Here is a 17,285-nt window from a genome sequence, read left to right on the forward strand (position 1 = left end):
CATTGAGCGTACACACAGACAAGGGCACAGTGATTGTGTTGTGTCATACATTTTGGTTTGAGGCAGAGAGTGAGCCACTGATCAGCTGATTGCTGAGGTAGATCTACTGTCGAGGATCTTTATAAAAGGCGGCAGCTCCTTTGACTTCTCTCGCCTGGGCCTTGCCGTGTTTGTTCTGTTAACTGATGATGATATGTGGTGGGAGGCTTGATTTAGGTGGGTTTGTTAAAGAAAGTGGTTTGACAGCCTGTACCCTGTTTCCTCCTTTATGCTGTGCTGTAGTTAAGAGCAGAGAGGCCTTGTTCTGTTTCATTCATTTCTTTGATTTGGCCTAACCTCCTGGTCCTGTCCTCCCCGACTCTTATGTTTAGTTGTTGTTTTTGTCTCCTCTGGCGTCTTGCCGCCTTATGCTATTGCACTCTACTGTCTTGTAAATGTTCCCTTTCATCCCCACAGATACCCTTCTGTCACAGATCACTCCTGACACTCTTCTCCATCCTCTCCACCCTGACTGCACTCAGTTTTTTACTTCTCTGCCACATTCCCCATTACTTCAAACAGTTGACCCTGCGTAGTTAAATTCACTAACGGACACTAAGACACATGTACTACTTTCATTTGCCCTTCTCTCCAGTGCGTCCCCCTACTTCTCTAAGTCCATCTCAGCCTGCTCCCTACTGTCACTACAGATTACAGTGTCCTCTGTGAATATTATAGTCAATGGAGCCTCCTATATGATCTCATCTGTCGCCATTGCAAACACAAAAAGGGCTGAGAGCCAAACCTTGATGCAAACCCACATCCACACTGAAGTAGTCTCTCGTTCTATCACACACCTCACCACTGTCACAGTTCATATACATGTACTCTACCACTCTCACAAACCTCTCTGCCACGTCTGACTTCCTCATGCAATACCACAACCCCACTTCCAGCTATCCACAAAGCAAGCTGTGTGTGTGCTGCTCTTTCTTGGCATGAAACCACATTGCTGCTCACTGATCCCCCTCCCGCCCCTCTTCCCAGCCTGCATTCCAACACTCTTTCCAACAGCTTCATTGAGTGCCTCAACAACTTAATGCCTGTATAGTTGCTGCAGCTTTGTTTATCATTCTTATTCTTAAAGATTAGATCAAGTACATTTCTGCACTCCTTAGGCTTCCTCTCACATTTCAGAATAGTGTTAAACTATCTGGAGAACCACTCCACTGCCACTCCATTGTGCCCACAATGGCGAAGTTCTGCTTTTCCCACAGCAAAAAAATAAAAATAAATAAAAAAGCTAAAAATGCTGCACTACAGCATAAAAAAAAGGTTTATTCATCTTTGCAAAGGAAACCACACAACCCACGTTCTTTCACAATGTGGCTTACCTTCCACTTTCTTCATGTGGAAAGTTCTGTGCCTTAAATGATATGACACTTGTTTTTGAACTTTAAAATGAATTTGTTTTGGAGCAAGAAAAAAAATGTGATTTTTTTTTTTTTTCCTAACACAGTTGTCAGAATTCAGTGCAATTAATAGGATTCATTACTGCAGCAGTGCCAAAAAACTATTAAACTAGCGAACAAAGTCTCCCAGTTTTTAAAAGGGTCGGTAAAATAAAAATATTGGTTTTGGTTTTGCATCTAAGCTCTGATGACTGGTAGAGTTGTATGCATACAGATAAAATGATTAATGGATTAAATAAATTGTCAAATGTTATAGATGTTTTATGATAATGACCCACATTATCTGCAGTCACACAATGTATTAATTACTGTAATTACGTTTTAGAACCATCGACTAGACCATCTTGTTTCGTTTTCTTGCCTTAGTTTTTACCTGTTCTTAGACAACTTAATGAAACAAATCAATACAAAACAGTATTTCTGCAATGACTGCGTTCATTTTTATCTGCATTTATATACACAAATATACACGCAATGTATACACCATGTTCACAGTATAACACTTTTAGATGCTGAAACCCCTTCACAGATGTTTATGACTGCACATATTTCAATCAAATTCCAATCATAGCTGAATATCATGCCACAGCATGACCCAAAAGCTATTTTAAGACGACCTCTTGTTACCGCTTCAAAAGGCCAAACTGTAAGCTATTAAAAAGGTTCACGTCCATTTTGTCTTTACCAAAAAACACATTCACTGTAGCCCTAGTGCTTTGGATTTCACATCCTCTCCTTTGAATACACTAAAAGTAACTAAACACTCAACCAGCACATGCAATCCTTTATTTTCACACCAATCAAATCCTTCCGCTCTCATTCCTAACTGCTATTAAACTTGACATCGTCAAATTTAACTATCTTGCCATTACGTGTCACCACCTCCTTCTGTTCCCATGATTCCACTTCCCCGTCTTTCTCCTCAAAGCGTTGCACCACCACTCTCCCTGTCATGGGCAGGTTGCAGGGCAGACCCTTGGCAAACTCTTGGTACATGTTCATCTTTCTAAAGTCCTGTGTGAGCCCGGCTGTTGGGACCAGAGCCTGGTTTTTGTTCTTGTCCTCTCTCTTCGCAAGGCCAGGGGAAGGAGAGCGTTGCACTGCTGGTGTAGGAAGTAATGCTTTGAATTCTGGTCTGGGTGAGCGCTGCCAATTTAGCGGTGTAGGACCCCGGGTTATTGGTGCTGGGTCTTTGTTGACTGGCAAAGCAGCCCTGTTCATTGGAGTTAGGTCCCTGTGCACTGGTGTAGGATCCCTGTTCATTGGAGTTAGATCCCTGTGCACTGGTGTAGGATCCCTGTTCATTGGAGTTAGATCCCTGTGCACTGGTGTAGGATCCCTGTTCATTGGAGTTAGATCCCTGTGCACTGGTGTAGGATCCCTGTTCATTGGAGTTAGATCCCTGTGCACTGGTGTAGGATCCCTTTTCATTGGAGATGGATCTTTGTGCACTGGTGTGGGATCCTTGTTCATTGGAGACGGATCCCTGTTCAGTGGAGATGGAGACTGGTTTCTTACATTAACGTTAGGTGGAGGTGGCTTTAGGTTGTCTTTTTGAGTGTTGAGGATGATGCCAGCCCTTCGTATGTCACTTATAACCCCTGCCATGGTGGCCCTCCGTGAAGGATCGGTCTCCACCATCCTACACACAGGCTGGCAGAACAGTTGCTCATGCAGGGTCTCCTTGATCTTGGCGGGGCAGACGCTTGGTGTGTACAGTCGAATCCGCGCACAGAGCTCAGCTATAATCTTACCCATGGCCCACACATCTGAGCGCTGGTCCCGCTGACTGACCCTCTGCAACACTTCAGGAGCTGAGTAGGCCTCATTCCCCATGTCCACAGCAGAGTTGAGGCCATGGCGGAAAAACTTGGCCAGTCCCAAGTCAATGATTACCGCTCTGTTTGTGTTATGTTCCACCTGGAGGAAATTAAAAAAGATCTTCTAAGCATGACAATGCAAGACACAATAAGCAGCTCATTCTGCCTCAGCTTCTGCCCAGTGATTAGAAAGTTGTTTGCAGTCACTCTGTAAGGCTGCTTTAACGGTATTTAGTCATGGACTAAATTTAGACAAATTCATCATTGGAATTACACAATATTAATGAACACAACAAGTCACACATGACTCAGAACCTCTTAGTAATCTTTAGCAATCCTCCTTTTACTAAATGTTGGCTTTTAATGTCTCCCAACAATATCTATTCAGCCTAACAGACAAGACTTTCCAAATCCCCCAGGGAGAAAATCTATGGCTGTGTCCGAAATCACCCTCTACATAATCATTCCATTCTCCCTATATAATGTCCACCAAGTAGCTCACTTAAAAAGTGAGCAGTCAATCGACATTTTCAGACACTTACTAATCGCTGTCACGTTGCTTCTGCACAGACAGCTGTTTGAATGTGCAATGGTAGTTTTCGTATCTCTACAACGGGGAGCATTGCATTGTGGGATGCTGAGGGTGAAATGTATTGTGGATAGATTTACACACTCAGGTTTTGGAGACTACTGCAAAATGCCGAACACAGCCTGAGTGTTACAGCAGCCGGTTGCTAAAGGTGCTGCTCAGCTCACACAGGGTCTGCTTTAGGGGGTGGAAGCTATTGTCCATAATGACCACCAGTTTGCTCCTTGTCCTCCTCTCTCTACTTAATTGAGTTCTTAAACCACCCCAGGACAGAGCTGGACCTTCTCATCTGTTGTGCTGTCTATGACTTAGACTTAACACTAACATTACTAACATTTTGACTATTACGCTGACAGGACAGTTTGGGCACATCTCCACTCACCATGATGTTTTCAGGCTTCAGGTCTTGATGGACAACATCGTTGTAGTGGAGGTGAAGCAGCCCTTCACACATGCCGACAATGATGGTGGCTTTTACAGAGGGAGACATCTGCAGAGAGAATTCCAAATCAAGTTTAGCTGGATTAGCCTCATCTATCACCTGCATAATATTTAAAGCAACTTCCTCATATTAAGTTGCACACCTTTTCCCTTTAGGCCTGGATTACAGTAAACTGTTAAGGTGTAACTGCATATTAGGACACTTTTGACAACGCGCATTAACAGACGACATAATGGAAGAAATAACAGCTTGTTCAGATTTCTGTCATTAGTTAGTGTAACATTCAGATTTGTCCACATCTCATAAAATTCAAGCACCAGGTGATACTATTATTGTTCTTAGTCTGCAGAAACAAAAAATGTCATTTGGCCTAGTTGGGTTAATTGTCAACCGTCAGTGTTAAACTATGTAGCATTTTCCTGGCATCACACGTGTCCATGAAGGCTCTTAGTCATCAAGGTGTGGTTTATCTAGAAGATGAGTCATGTCATGATTGTCATGAATGTTTTTCTTCTTTCTTAAGCAAAGTTGGACACATTTTGCTACTCCAAGTAGCATTTTCACACAGAGTTGCCCTATGGGACCCAGTAATATATCCTTCAGGGTGGTCCTTTGTTTCTCCACTCTGGAGTTGGATGGAAAATCGGAGACAGATTGTGTTCGAGGCCTCCTCCTCCTCTGTTGAGAGACGGGTTCGCCACTTGAACACAAATGACTTTGTGTATGCCTCACTCATACCGTTTGTCTTCTCTGTCCTAAATGTGAACTATGTCATCTTCAAATGACATGATGATGTACACAGTGTCGCTCGTGTGACCTTAAATAGCAAATAAAATAGGTCAAGCCACGGCTGGGTGCCCCTGTCCACTGGTTTTTGTTTATTTTAGCCCTGGCTTCTCCTTTCTGCCAGTTACTAGTCCTCAGTCTCGGTCTTCTCAGTCACTCACTCACTCACGGAGCCCCTCCCCATTCCCATCTTCAGTTTTCCCTCCATGTGTACGCGGCTCTGCTCGCTAAATCACCTGCTCTGCATCGGCTCATTAAGGACTCCATAGCCCTCATTAGCTACACACTCACTGCCAGCTTGTTGCCAGGTTTTGCCATGAAACCCATTGCCTCTTCACGTGCCAGTTTTTGCCAATCTGTTCAACTGTTTTCATTTTGCAATAGTTCTTGAATCTTTTGTAAGTTGGTTATTGGACTGAGGTTTTGTCTTTGAGTTTTGTTAGTTTTACTTCCTGTTTTGTTCATTCACGTCCAAATTTTGCAATGCAGCTTCTATCTTTGTTATTGTCTGTTAATCCCCAGGATGAACTGCATATCCAACCACTGACCCTGCACTTCCTGTACAACTGTTCCCTACAGTGCCCCCGACTGTCTGTGTGCTGTCGTGACTTTACCTGTATTTTAGACTTTGATGCTTTAAAGATGGTGGTCTCTAAATCCTCTCCGAAGATAAACTCTAGAGGAATTATCCATTTCCCTTCTCTGAGTGTTATGTTGCCCAGAAGCTTCACTATGTTGGGATGATTTACTTTGCTGCAGATCAGTGGTAAGACGTTATGGAGAGAAAGCAAAATTGACAAATTAGTCAATGAATTAAAATTATAAAATGTCACACAGAGTTTGATTTGACTATATTGCCATTCCTTAAGATTCCAAGTAGCCTTCACCATTAGGCAGCCACAGGAGGGAGAATTAAAAGCTACATTATGGTGTGCAGTAAACCACTTATGAAATATTCTGATAATAAATGTTAAGTAAGGGGATGTTAAGTCACTGTAAACATTACGTTCCCGTCCTCTTGTTTTGCCATATTGCATTTGCATATATACTTTCAAATATACTAAATACCCAGTAAGCATTTTATGGATTTTATTGACACTTCTAAAATTTGCAGGAGTAATTAGAGTACAGATTTTCCAAAACAATTTTTCCTGGCTTCTTATTTGGTAAAAAATGCAGCAGTGCTTGATACTCTGTCTAATGTCTTTTCATTGTTTGACCTGATTATTCATATCAACCTTATCCAACATATTGCATCGAACCTGGCAATAATAATTAAACTTGCTAAAGTCTTACAATGTTTTCTCTAATGTTAGTTTTTGGTGAACTGCAAAGGTAATGTTTTATTTCTAATGCTTGTTTCTGTCTCTGTGTGTGTGATGAGTAAGCAGTGACTGTGCTATATATAAATACACTTCCTGAAGTGTTGTAATTAGGTATTCAAATTCAAATAAAAGTGGGGAATCTGCAAAAGAAATCTTTACCACTGGGAATTGCCCGGTGACACTTTTCTTAGACTTATTGACGTTCTCAGGGGTTTATTTATGTACTTACTTGTACACGTCACACTCTCTCTCCAGGTCTTTTCTATTGATGAATTGTTGGGGGACTTTTTTTATAGCAGCCCAGGTGTCATTGTACTTCTCCTTGTACACCTTCCCAAAACAGCCCTTTGCGATGGTGGCTGTGGAGAACGCCATCTATGAAGGTAAGAATGTATCTCAAAGATCAGACCAAACAACGCAAACACAAGGGAATAGGAACAGCATCGTACACTCATGTCCTCTCAGAAATGGCAGGTTGGCTTGTTTTTGGTCTGAGTTGGTCGGTAATGTTTATTCGTGCTTGCGGTTACTCTTGATCTTGTGTTGCTGCTAAACAATATCTTGTTCTTTCACAGAGGGTTCCTCACTGTTCCTGTTTTGAGTCTATGCAGTGGTTTTTGGGACTTTCCTCTTTCCAACCTTGCACAAGAGTGATCATTTGTGACGGTGATGTGCTGAGACAGAAACTATACTATTATCTTAATGGCGAATACCAACCAGGTGATGCACATAAAAGCACATTCCACTTAGTTTGTTTAAACGGCATGCACAGAACAGACACCAGTTCTCTGATTGACTACATTTGCACAAATACGCAATCACGTGCACACTGATCTGCCAGAATATTAATAACACCTGGTAGTTTTAATAGAAAAATATGATATTGCTCTTATATTATTATAATTCTATTATTATTATTATATTATTTTACGAATAATATTTATAAATGCTGACCCTCGTCCTGACACATTAAAGACCAGCAGCATTAATGTTCTTTTTAGAATGATAATGATTTATTTCTGCTTCAGATTTTGTGCGAGACCTCTGGCTCTGCCCCTGATGTCATGGCTGATCATTGTATACGATACCTGTATTTTAGTTTCTATTTCACTTTGATGGTACTTTTTGTTCATATAGAGTTTAAATCTAAAATATATCAGCAGCTATGTCAAAGTATAAAAAGTGCTTATAATTAGCTTTATTAGCGACATTAAAAGTAAAAATGCTATATCTAATGGTCACAGAAGCCATGCTCTTACCTAATAAGTACTTGTTCTTCGGATTCTCTGAGGATATTTTAAAATCATGAAACGACTCACAAAAACAACAGCATGAATCAAAGTTTTACTTAACCACAGAGATACAGCGGTTCAATTATGAAACATTAACATGTGAATCTTTCATCTCAACTGGTTGTCAGCGTGATCAAACCTCTCAACAATCTATCAGGGTGTGTCACCTTGTTGGGGGTGAAGAAGACTGGGTTTGCAGCAGCATGAAAACCTGAGCTTTCTCTGGGTTCCAAAGAAACTAAATTGATATTTGAATTGCAAATCAAATCAAATCATAACACCGGGTGGCGATTGAACAGTCCGGACGCGGATATCCTGGACCTGTACGTTACCGATTTAAAAGCTCACACGAATGAGCACTAAGCAAACAGACTGCTCACTCACCCTTACTCAGCTGTATATATCATTGATAACTAAACCTGTTGTGCAAATAACACTTCTAGTATGTGAATCTAAATATATGTTTATCACATCAATCATTCTGAAAGTAAATCTTGATAAAGTGAGTCCGTTTTCAGCAGCCCAATGCACACAGGCTTAAAGCTGCGTACTTCATAAAAGACATTTAAAAGCTGACAAACTAGTAAGGCTGGAACAGAAAAAAAAGGTTTGTCTTTGAACTGGTTGCCATACAAAGTTGGCAGCTTCCAATGTAAGCTCATAAAAGAAAAACGTTATGTTCTTTATGTTACAGCAGCTAAAAGTATGACATTAAATCATCATAGTATATGAAATAGTACAGGAAGTAACTTTGCCGCAATCCATAGTCATAAACAACTTACAGAGGATGCTAGTGGTAAAAACCTATGACAGGTCGATGGGCAAAATTCAAGGCCCCTTTGCTATAATAACAAACCAAAGTCATATTATCTGCCTTTGACTAAAAAAGTGAACAGTAATACACAAGTAGTAAGAGCAAAAGTACACTCCTCTACGAATGAGTGGATAAAAGCGGCTAAATACATTATGTCTACTCAGATGCCTACCTTTTCGCTGTAGAAGAAAAGCAGCTGTGTCAGGTCTGAACATGAGTGAACATAGTTGTCAGGAGTAAGATGTGCTCCACGCCTTTTTGTCTGGTCCATGGCCCTGAGCAACGCTGACACGCCTGCTGCTCCTCCAAAAACACACCAAAGGCTGGTGGAGTAATGGGAATACGAAACACCGGATAATCCGGCAGAGCCAAGGTGAAGTGAAAGGAGAGTTTCCCATGTGGCCGCCCAACGACCCCTCCTGTTGTTGTGGTTTGTAACATCGTGATGGCTCGTACCCTGCTCTGGGTCACTGGAGTATTTCAACAAATATTTAATGAACATTTCATACGTGCCTTTGCGGTGCACGGTGGATGAATTTTCTTTTAGCTCCACCATTAGGCGGAGTTTGTTTATTCACATATAAAAAACATTTCTTAGTTATCATATACCACCTATTATAGGAGCCCACAACATTTTACTTTGTTCAGTAATTTGGTTTGGAACCAATTACATAAAGTTAATGACTTATTGATTAACCCTAACCTGAAAATGCCAAACTAACCAGTTAAACATCCTTCTGAGCTCATTAACATGCTGGTTTTTCAGTTTTGGCTCACAGAACTTCTCGTTGTCTTACTGCTGTGGCGTTTTAGAGGTGAACTATCACTCTAAGGGCTCTACGGGTTCAAGTGCTACTTGTAAGCCCAGACAAAAGGCAGCACTTTATTTTTACTGCTGCTAGTTCTTTCACATCAGCCTGGTTTGATTTAAAAGGTTTAATTATCAACATCAAAAAAAACTTGTGGTGCAGGTTTCTTCAAACAGAGCTTTTCTGCCAGCAAAGGTCTTCAAATTGCTTCCCTACTATTAATTAATTAAGCCTTACTGTGGTGGAAAGGTACTATGCAGGGACATAAGCATGAAAAAAAAAAAATCAATATTAAAGGATTTCTGAGCACCTTTGCCCAGGGGCCTATGGATCAGAGCCTCTGAGGCTACTGTTCATATTTATTGTTTGAAAGAGGTTAGTTAAAAGACACCAAGTAAACACAGGCAGGTGCACAATGACTCAAGAGATTATCAAGAAATAGTCCAAAACATTGTCCAAAAGAAGTGCAAAAAGACTAAAGCAGCGATCTAACACCAAACCAAAACACCAAACACCCCAAAAACAGACACAAAATGACTAGAAGCAGAAACTAAAATTCCATAAATGAAAACCACAAACAGGCTGAAAATGAGCAAAAAATGAAAAACAAACACCCACAAACAGGCTGAAAATGAGCAAAAAGAACGGCTGGGTTGCATTTTTCCTGTCTGGGCCCCTGGGGCCCATTTTCAGGTATTTTCTGACCGTGGTTACGAGTCAGCTTGATAACATTAGGCCTCCTGGTTACATTCTCAGAAACCTCGTTCCTTCAGTGTTTTGATGAAAGGGCTGCAGCTGAATTCAGCTTAGCCAGGATCTGGAGATGAAAGTGAAAGAATTTCTGTTATCCATTTGTAGTTTCAGTTTTAGGCCCCTGTTTCTCGACGCCCAGCTCCTGGGAAAGAAATCTGTCCATAGCATTATTCACATACTGTGAATTCTGTTGCTAATATCAGGATTAGTATTGCTACCTCAACCCAGTTTCGTCAGACATTGTTGTTCAAACAGTTTCATTATAGTACATCAAAAGGTGCTCACCCTCTGTTTTTACTCATATCGTGAGTGCTGAAAAAAGCGGGTGAGCTGTTTGAATTACATTGCTTGACATTTATTGAGAGTTTTATTTTTGACATGACCACAGGGCTGTGACTGGTACTGAGGCCATGTCCTCTGAACTCTGGGGGTTTTAGCCAATAGAGGGTAGTTTACATTTTCCAAATGAGAAAACGTTTAACTTAACCCCTTGACTATAAATCCACAAAAAGGATTCAAATATTTTATGTTTCATAACCGGAATTGTGGTAAGGACGATGCTGATGAAACCAGTCTTTAAATGTGCAACATCTACAGATAATGTACGCTCATAATAACTGGCCACTTTATTAGGCACACTTGTACAATCTAATGCAATCCAATACAGCCGCTCTGCCATACTGCCAATAATACTAAGTAAATGTGACCTCAATTAGAAATGTCATGAGAGTGGACTAATCACCTTTCTGACAGTTTCAACTTAAAAACTGAGAAATATAACATGGCAAAGCTAGCTCTTCGGGTCCTAATCTAAAAAAAAAAAAAAAAAGGTCTTACTCTCAAAATATACAGCAGTACAAAACTGTGACCACTGTGCAACTTTCATGAATAAAACGTGCTTTCAGACACACAATCAAGTGCTTCTGCTCTAGTTTCTTTGTTGCACTGTTGGGAACTGAATGTAATAAAGCAGGAGGAAGAGACCGCTTAAAAAAGAACTTTGGCCCTAAATGTTATAAACTGCAGTCACGTCTTGTTAGAAAACCATCCATTCTGTTGTTACAACTACATGAAAATGAAAGAGATTAAACAAAAATGCCAGGAGGGACACCGGTAAGAAGAAAGAGGAAGTTAGGTATTCGTTGTTTTCAGACCACAATGCGAGTCATTAAGAGACTTCTTAAGGGTTATTAAGCACATAGATTACTATGAAACACTAATGCTAACAACCTGTCGCCATAAGTTGAGAACAGTTGTTACAAACAAAGTAAATAAATAAAAATATGATATATTACAAACTGTATAAACCCTGTGTCCTCCTGGGATTCACTGTTACAAACAACAACCTTAGTAGTTTCCTTTTTTGAAGAAGTTCCAAGGATCTGGGTTGTTCTGACCATTTGAACATAGAATAAAAAATAGAAAAAAGTGACATTTTTCATAATAGAGATAAAACTGTAAATCTATGTGGGGAAAAAATGTCCTTTAAAGATTTTTTTTTAATCCACCAGATGGAGATGTTGTAAGAGACATAGCAGTACAATGTTTTGCTCTATATCTGTACATGTTATTTCCTGGATGTGTCATTTAGCCTTAGAGAAAGAAGCTAGCAAGTAATCTTCTGTGCTGTTGGCCCTTCTGATCACAATGACCAATTTAATGGATGATTTGCTTTGTCCTTTACCACACAGTAAGTTTGTTTATTAAAATCTTATACTTTTAGGCAGACAAGAGGAAAATTATTTGATGTTCTAATGTTTTAGAGACTTCATTCATTCTAGGCCTACAACCGGTTTGTAGGCCTATTGGTCAATTGGTTAAAACAAGGATAAACTTTTGACAAAATCCCAGGTTTCATGCAATTCGGTAACATAATAAGTAATATGTTTTTTGTAATTTTGCAGCAGTGTCAATAACAAACTGAAAACTAAATGAAAGGCATGTGGAACTTGTGTTGCTGATGTGGTGCAATTACATTCCCACATGTCTTTTTAGTGTTGCTGCTACGCAGAAATTTTTTGCTGCTGTGTATTTGTTTTATTTTTGTGGTTTGTTTGTCTTTAGTGAATTTTTCTGGCTTAACATTAAAAGTAGTTTAATCAGATGAAGATATCGTTTTAATAAAAAGATAATAATGAATGTACAAATTCAACAATAACACATATAGCATACATATACATATGTATATATATACATATATATATATATATATATATATGTATATATATATGTATATATGTATGTATATACACACGTATATATATATATATATATATACGTGTATATATATGTATATGTATATATACATATATATACATGTGTATATATATATATGTGTGTGTGTGTATATATATATATATATATATATATATATATATATGCTGGTATGAAAATTGATATGATTCTTATTAAGTAGCCATATTTTGTTCTACATTTTAGCTGGCCACAGATTACACACCCAGGAGAGTGGGTATGTCTTTCTCTTGTCTTTTCATTCATTAAGTTAACATTTCATTTCATGCTTTAAGTTGACATTGTTTTTGTGCCGATTATTTTAGCTAAAATATAATAATTGCTTGGAACTTATTTACTTCTCTTAATGTACCAACACTTTGAAGAAAAAAGGAGATATTTGTATTTTGTAAAAGGAAAGTTTTTTTTTTCATATTACAGTGATGATGGGCTCTCTTCCAACATGGAGCATAAGTTTAGTGAAAATTACAGTCAAAATGATTTTCCCATAGCAGACAAAGGGAGCTTTGTGAGACCTATTCCTGAGGAGCAAGACAAAATGACACGCCCTATAGTATATGTGACCCAAAATTCAAAGATCAACTCCAGTGTGCCTCACTCACAGTCTGAGAGTTTATTAAAACCACCAAACCTAGCTGGGGCTAAAAAAAAACCCTTTCCTCCACAAGCCACACCGGTAGCCCAATCAGATAAAGGGCTGGAGGAGGCAACTGACAACACTTTACTAAGAACAACAACCATTACAGAGGAACAGCCACATGCTGAGATGGCAGAAGATGGCGGCATAGTGAATATTTCCACAGCAGAGTCAAAAGGCTCATCACTAGTTGTTGAAAGAATAAGGAGGAGCAACGGCCCCAGGAAAAGAGGTGCTGCTAAGAAATATAAACGTAATTATATATTTTTTTATATTGATTTTAAATTTTTTTTGCCTTTATTGAACATGTTCTCATTTTGTTCTCAATTTTATAAATAACATTGAATAGTATGTAATTTAAGTAATCAGCACACAGGCACACCTGTATATTCTGTCATAATTTTATTTTATTGTTCTTTCTTTATATCTTTTCGGCTATCCTGTCACCAAAGCGGATCACTGGTCTATCTGTTGATTTGGCACAGTTTTTACACCGGAGGCCTTTCCTGATGCATCCCTCCCCAATTTCCCTCATAAATTCTACTTTTGCAAAGTTTATACAGCGACATTAATTTTGTAAATGTTGTAATTCAATCATTTAACACCTCTGAATATAATGTTAAGTTTAAAATGAACAAACACAATATTAAAACATAATTCATATTTACTTATACTAAGATTATAGGCTTTAACAGTTGTATTGACTTTTAAATTGTACAAATCTTTTTCCAAGACTGAATTCCAACATTATTCCCATATCTCACTTATGATAGGCAGTTATTAATACCACCATAACAATACTACCTCTTACCAAGGAACAAATCTATATTTTGTTTTCCAGTGTACTTTCTATGTTTGGCGGCAATTGCAATCACCGTACCTGTCTCTGAGGGAATTTCTGGTATGTGGAGAAAAGAGATTGTACGTAGTTCACATAAAGCTGCAGTGATGGTTTTTATTCTAAATTACATCATATCAAGATGGAAATTCACACATAAGTTTGGGAACCTTTTAGCTGTTCACATACTTATCATCCTCACGTTTTGTCTTTGCTCTGATTGCAGTTCGGTCCTTTGCCTGCAAAGACAAGGACACATGCCCAAAGTTGATGACCATTTATGGACCTAATGACACTCGACTGTACCACAGAGATCTTGATGAAACTTTTCCAGAATGTTCTGGAGTTTCTCCACCTACTCCTCAGAGTTGCGTTGCGTGTACCTCCCAAGCAGACATCGTCATCATCTGTCCAAAGGACATAGGAAAATTGGAGGGGGAAACTAATGATGGACGCCACATTACCAACATAACTTCTCATGGTATGTAGAACATAGAGTTGTTAATATTAAATTAAAATTGTTTTGTCTCAATGATGACTCAAACAATATTGTAGTCAAAAATATATATTTAGTTTTACTCTGTAAAGTTATACTTTCAAATACACTTTTTAATATTTAATGAAAACAAAAATGTAGTTTTATCTGCAGTAAATTCTACCTTAGCTTTTGCTAAAACTAGTCAATTTGGAGGCAGTAGTTTGTGCTGCTGAACTGTAACTGAGTTATAACGATGGTTTTTATTATTTTGTCCAACCCATATTTTCCAAATTCATACCAATGATACTAAATAACAGAAATAGCTCTTTATTGCAGTACCGTTCAATTTTGAGGATACGGCTAATATTTTGAAATAACATCAATCTACACTACATAACCTAAATACATTTTTAAACTAGAACTAAGTGAATAATTAAAACTTAAATTAATGTGTACCGGTGCTGTTAATGTCCTCTGTGACAAAGAGTCATTGAACTGCACTCCCAGCAGAGGGATTTGCTGTTAAAAAAGATTTAAGGGACTCACCCTTCTAACCAATAACAACCAAATCTTTCCCCTAAAGGACTGAGCATACCGTTATGTAGAGCAGATGGACTGAGTTTAGGTCTCATGTTAATGCTAATTTAAATTGCAAATTGTAGATTTACTATAAATAAGTTTTTATAAATTCAAGCTAATTCAAATTAAAATTTCTATCAGCTGGTCTGTTTAATTTGAAATAATGAGATTGGCGAGAATACTAGAGAATACTAAAAACAGTAAAGCAATGTTAATTAAACAGGATTAAAGTGAATGTTAAATTTAGTCCCTATATTTCAAATTTATCAAAGTCAGTGGACAATGGTTGTATGATAGAAATCGGCAGGACACATGAGATGGGATTGAGAACGGGTTGCAGTAGGAGGTAGTAGGTAACTGTTTTGGAACTGTCAGCACAAGATTAAATGACTAGATTGAGCCCAAAATAAATAATCATATCATAAAAATATATATATTTATTTGCTATTCATATTTATCTTACATTTTTCTAACCTTGCAGATTATCCTTGTTTATTACCTAACTGTTTATTGTAATGTGTTAATGGCAAAGATTAAAAATACATGGGCTGCATACGGCAATTATTACATTGAACAAAACGTTAAATATAAACCCAATAATAATGCACATTTTGTAACAGCGTGTTTTCATAACGTGCCACCTTTCTTTGAGTGCGTCTCCCGGTCTGGCCACTATTAAAACATTTGTGTTGCCACATAAACATACTGTATGTGTAACCTTTAGTCTCCTTCAAACAGCTTGTGCCATCATGACAGCTGTATAAAACTGCAGGTGCTTTGGAACAAATTCAATTGTTCTGATGGTGTTTTTAACTTTTCTTTAGATGAACAGCAGCAGCTAAATGGCCGTGCATCTTTTCACTTGGGCATTAGCAATGGTAAATATTTATCACAAAATACCAGCTTAACACTAATATTGATCATGATCTGTCAGTTGCCTAATGTTTTTTTTTTTTTTTATGGTTTCGACTCAACATGACACCAGTGCATTTTCATTTATGCAGGTCTCTTTTTGATGGTTGTGTTGGGAGCCCCTGCGATTAAGTGTACGTTTGACTCAGTGTAGCAACCCGTCTCACACTTTGCACATTGTACTTGTTATTCTGAGACATAGAAAAGTTTCTGCATTAGTCACTATAGTCATTATATCTTCCATGTTGTCAAATAAATCAAATCAGTGCTTTCAAAAATGTTTTGGTAAATTTCTCAAATAGGCACATTTAATATTACTCTTTCTCTTTGCCAACCTAATTCATTAACCTTTTTTTTCTAAACTCAATACAAACTTTTATACAAGTCAGTCTAATACAACCCTAAGGGGCTTATAATCTCCCTTTTATTGACTTTGAATTAAAAAAACAAATCACACTTTGTTCTTGTTTTCTGACACAGGGATAGTTCTGCTGTGAAGTCTACTGCCTGATCAAGATGAAGAGAGTAGAGGCCTGACTCATAGCATTCACTGAGGCTTCTAATGTTTTATTTTTTTATTTTTTTTTCTCAGGGTAAAATGTAGATTTTAAAATAGCTTTAGCTCTTATATATCTTTAGCAATCACATATTGTAATCTCTGTTTTGAACAAGATGACAATTTATTATTTTAATCATTCAGTCATCTACTGATTATATTTTTGTTGAATGAAGTAAATATCTGATCTGCTTTAAATATTACACATAAATTAGCAATTTTGTTTCTTAATAAAACGCTGTTTTAAATAGCATGTTGTTATGATTATTGGTTAACACTGATGCTGCGCCAGGGCACTGGAATTTTTGTGGAAAGTAAATGAAAGAAGCAGATGTTTAACCTATTGTGATAATAACTTCATTATGTAAACAGCTGCGTGCTGATTATATTTGTACATTTTCTCTACAGCATGTTACAAATGAATGCAGTATAATAAAACATAAAAAATTTGGAATCTGGTATAGCTTAAGCAAGCAGAAAATAAACATACTACCACAAAACTATACTTAAGTGCAGTTGCTCTCGATAAATGCTCTATGTTCTATTATTGTGAATATTTTAACACCGCTATTATAAACTGTTGTACTACTACACAACAGGGAGTAAAGGAGCTGCAAAATGTCCCGTGTGCAGGAACTGGGTCATACTTACACACACACACACACACACACACACACACCTACACACACATACACACAAACAGCCTCTCATACACTGATGAAACATTAACAAACAGGGCTTTGATGGCGTTATCACTGTCTGGATCGTACCAAGTAACAAGGCGGGTGAAAAATTGTTGTTTTAGTAAATGTCTCTCACAGTGAACCTGCTTTAACACAGTAACGATTCCTCATTTTAAAATCCACCTGCTCTCACCCCCAGACTCTTGTAATGAAGCAAACCCACCTTAAACCTCAGATATAAACAAGCCATAACTTCTGACCCCACCCC

The 17,285-nt window shown here is 38.1% G+C and overlaps 2 protein-coding genes across 10 annotated transcripts; one reads left to right on the plus strand and one right to left on the minus strand.

Moving 5' to 3' along the window:
* Nucleotides 1-1,865: 1,865 nt before the first annotated feature.
* On the minus strand, nucleotides 1,866-8,866 carry zmp:0000000881 (probable serine/threonine-protein kinase DDB_G0275165). Its single transcript, XM_067511606.1, has 5 exons — nucleotides 8,692-8,866; nucleotides 6,643-6,788; nucleotides 5,703-5,841; nucleotides 4,243-4,350; nucleotides 1,866-3,371 (listed from the first exon to the last, which is right to left on the minus strand). Exons 1-5 carry the CDS (start codon nucleotides 8,788-8,790, stop codon nucleotides 2,274-2,276), a joined length of 1,590 nt encoding a protein of 529 aa, XP_067367707.1. The 5' UTR covers nucleotides 8,791-8,866; the 3' UTR covers nucleotides 1,866-2,273.
* Nucleotides 8,867-11,654: 2,788 nt separating this feature from the next.
* Nucleotides 11,655-16,839, plus strand: LOC137130553 (uncharacterized). Of its 9 annotated transcripts, none has more exons than XR_010914864.1 (8): nucleotides 11,655-11,771; nucleotides 12,521-12,551; nucleotides 12,755-13,203; nucleotides 13,813-13,892; nucleotides 14,036-14,290; nucleotides 15,691-15,744; nucleotides 15,871-15,912; nucleotides 16,259-16,839. XR_010914864.1 is itself a non-coding variant. In XM_067510865.1 (8 exons), the coding sequence occupies exons 1-7, from the start codon at nucleotides 11,729-11,731 to the stop codon at nucleotides 15,908-15,910; spliced, it is 972 nt and encodes a 323-aa protein (XP_067366966.1). In that variant the 5' UTR covers nucleotides 11,655-11,728; the 3' UTR covers nucleotides 15,911-15,912; nucleotides 16,259-16,839. The 9 variants fall into 9 exon arrangements, 8 of the variants coding, with proteins under 8 accessions (XP_067366966.1, XP_067366963.1, XP_067366967.1 ...); XM_067510865.1 differs by having other exon boundaries at nucleotides 12,755-13,224; nucleotides 13,813-13,872; nucleotides 15,852-15,912; XM_067510862.1 differs by having other exon boundaries at nucleotides 12,755-13,224; nucleotides 13,813-13,872.
* Nucleotides 16,840-17,285: the final 446 nt, after the last annotated feature.

This window comes from Channa argus, chromosome 7 (assembly GCF_033026475.1).
Source record: "Channa argus isolate prfri chromosome 7, Channa argus male v1.0, whole genome shotgun sequence".
Taxonomy (NCBI): domain Eukaryota; kingdom Metazoa; phylum Chordata; class Actinopteri; order Anabantiformes; family Channidae; genus Channa; species Channa argus.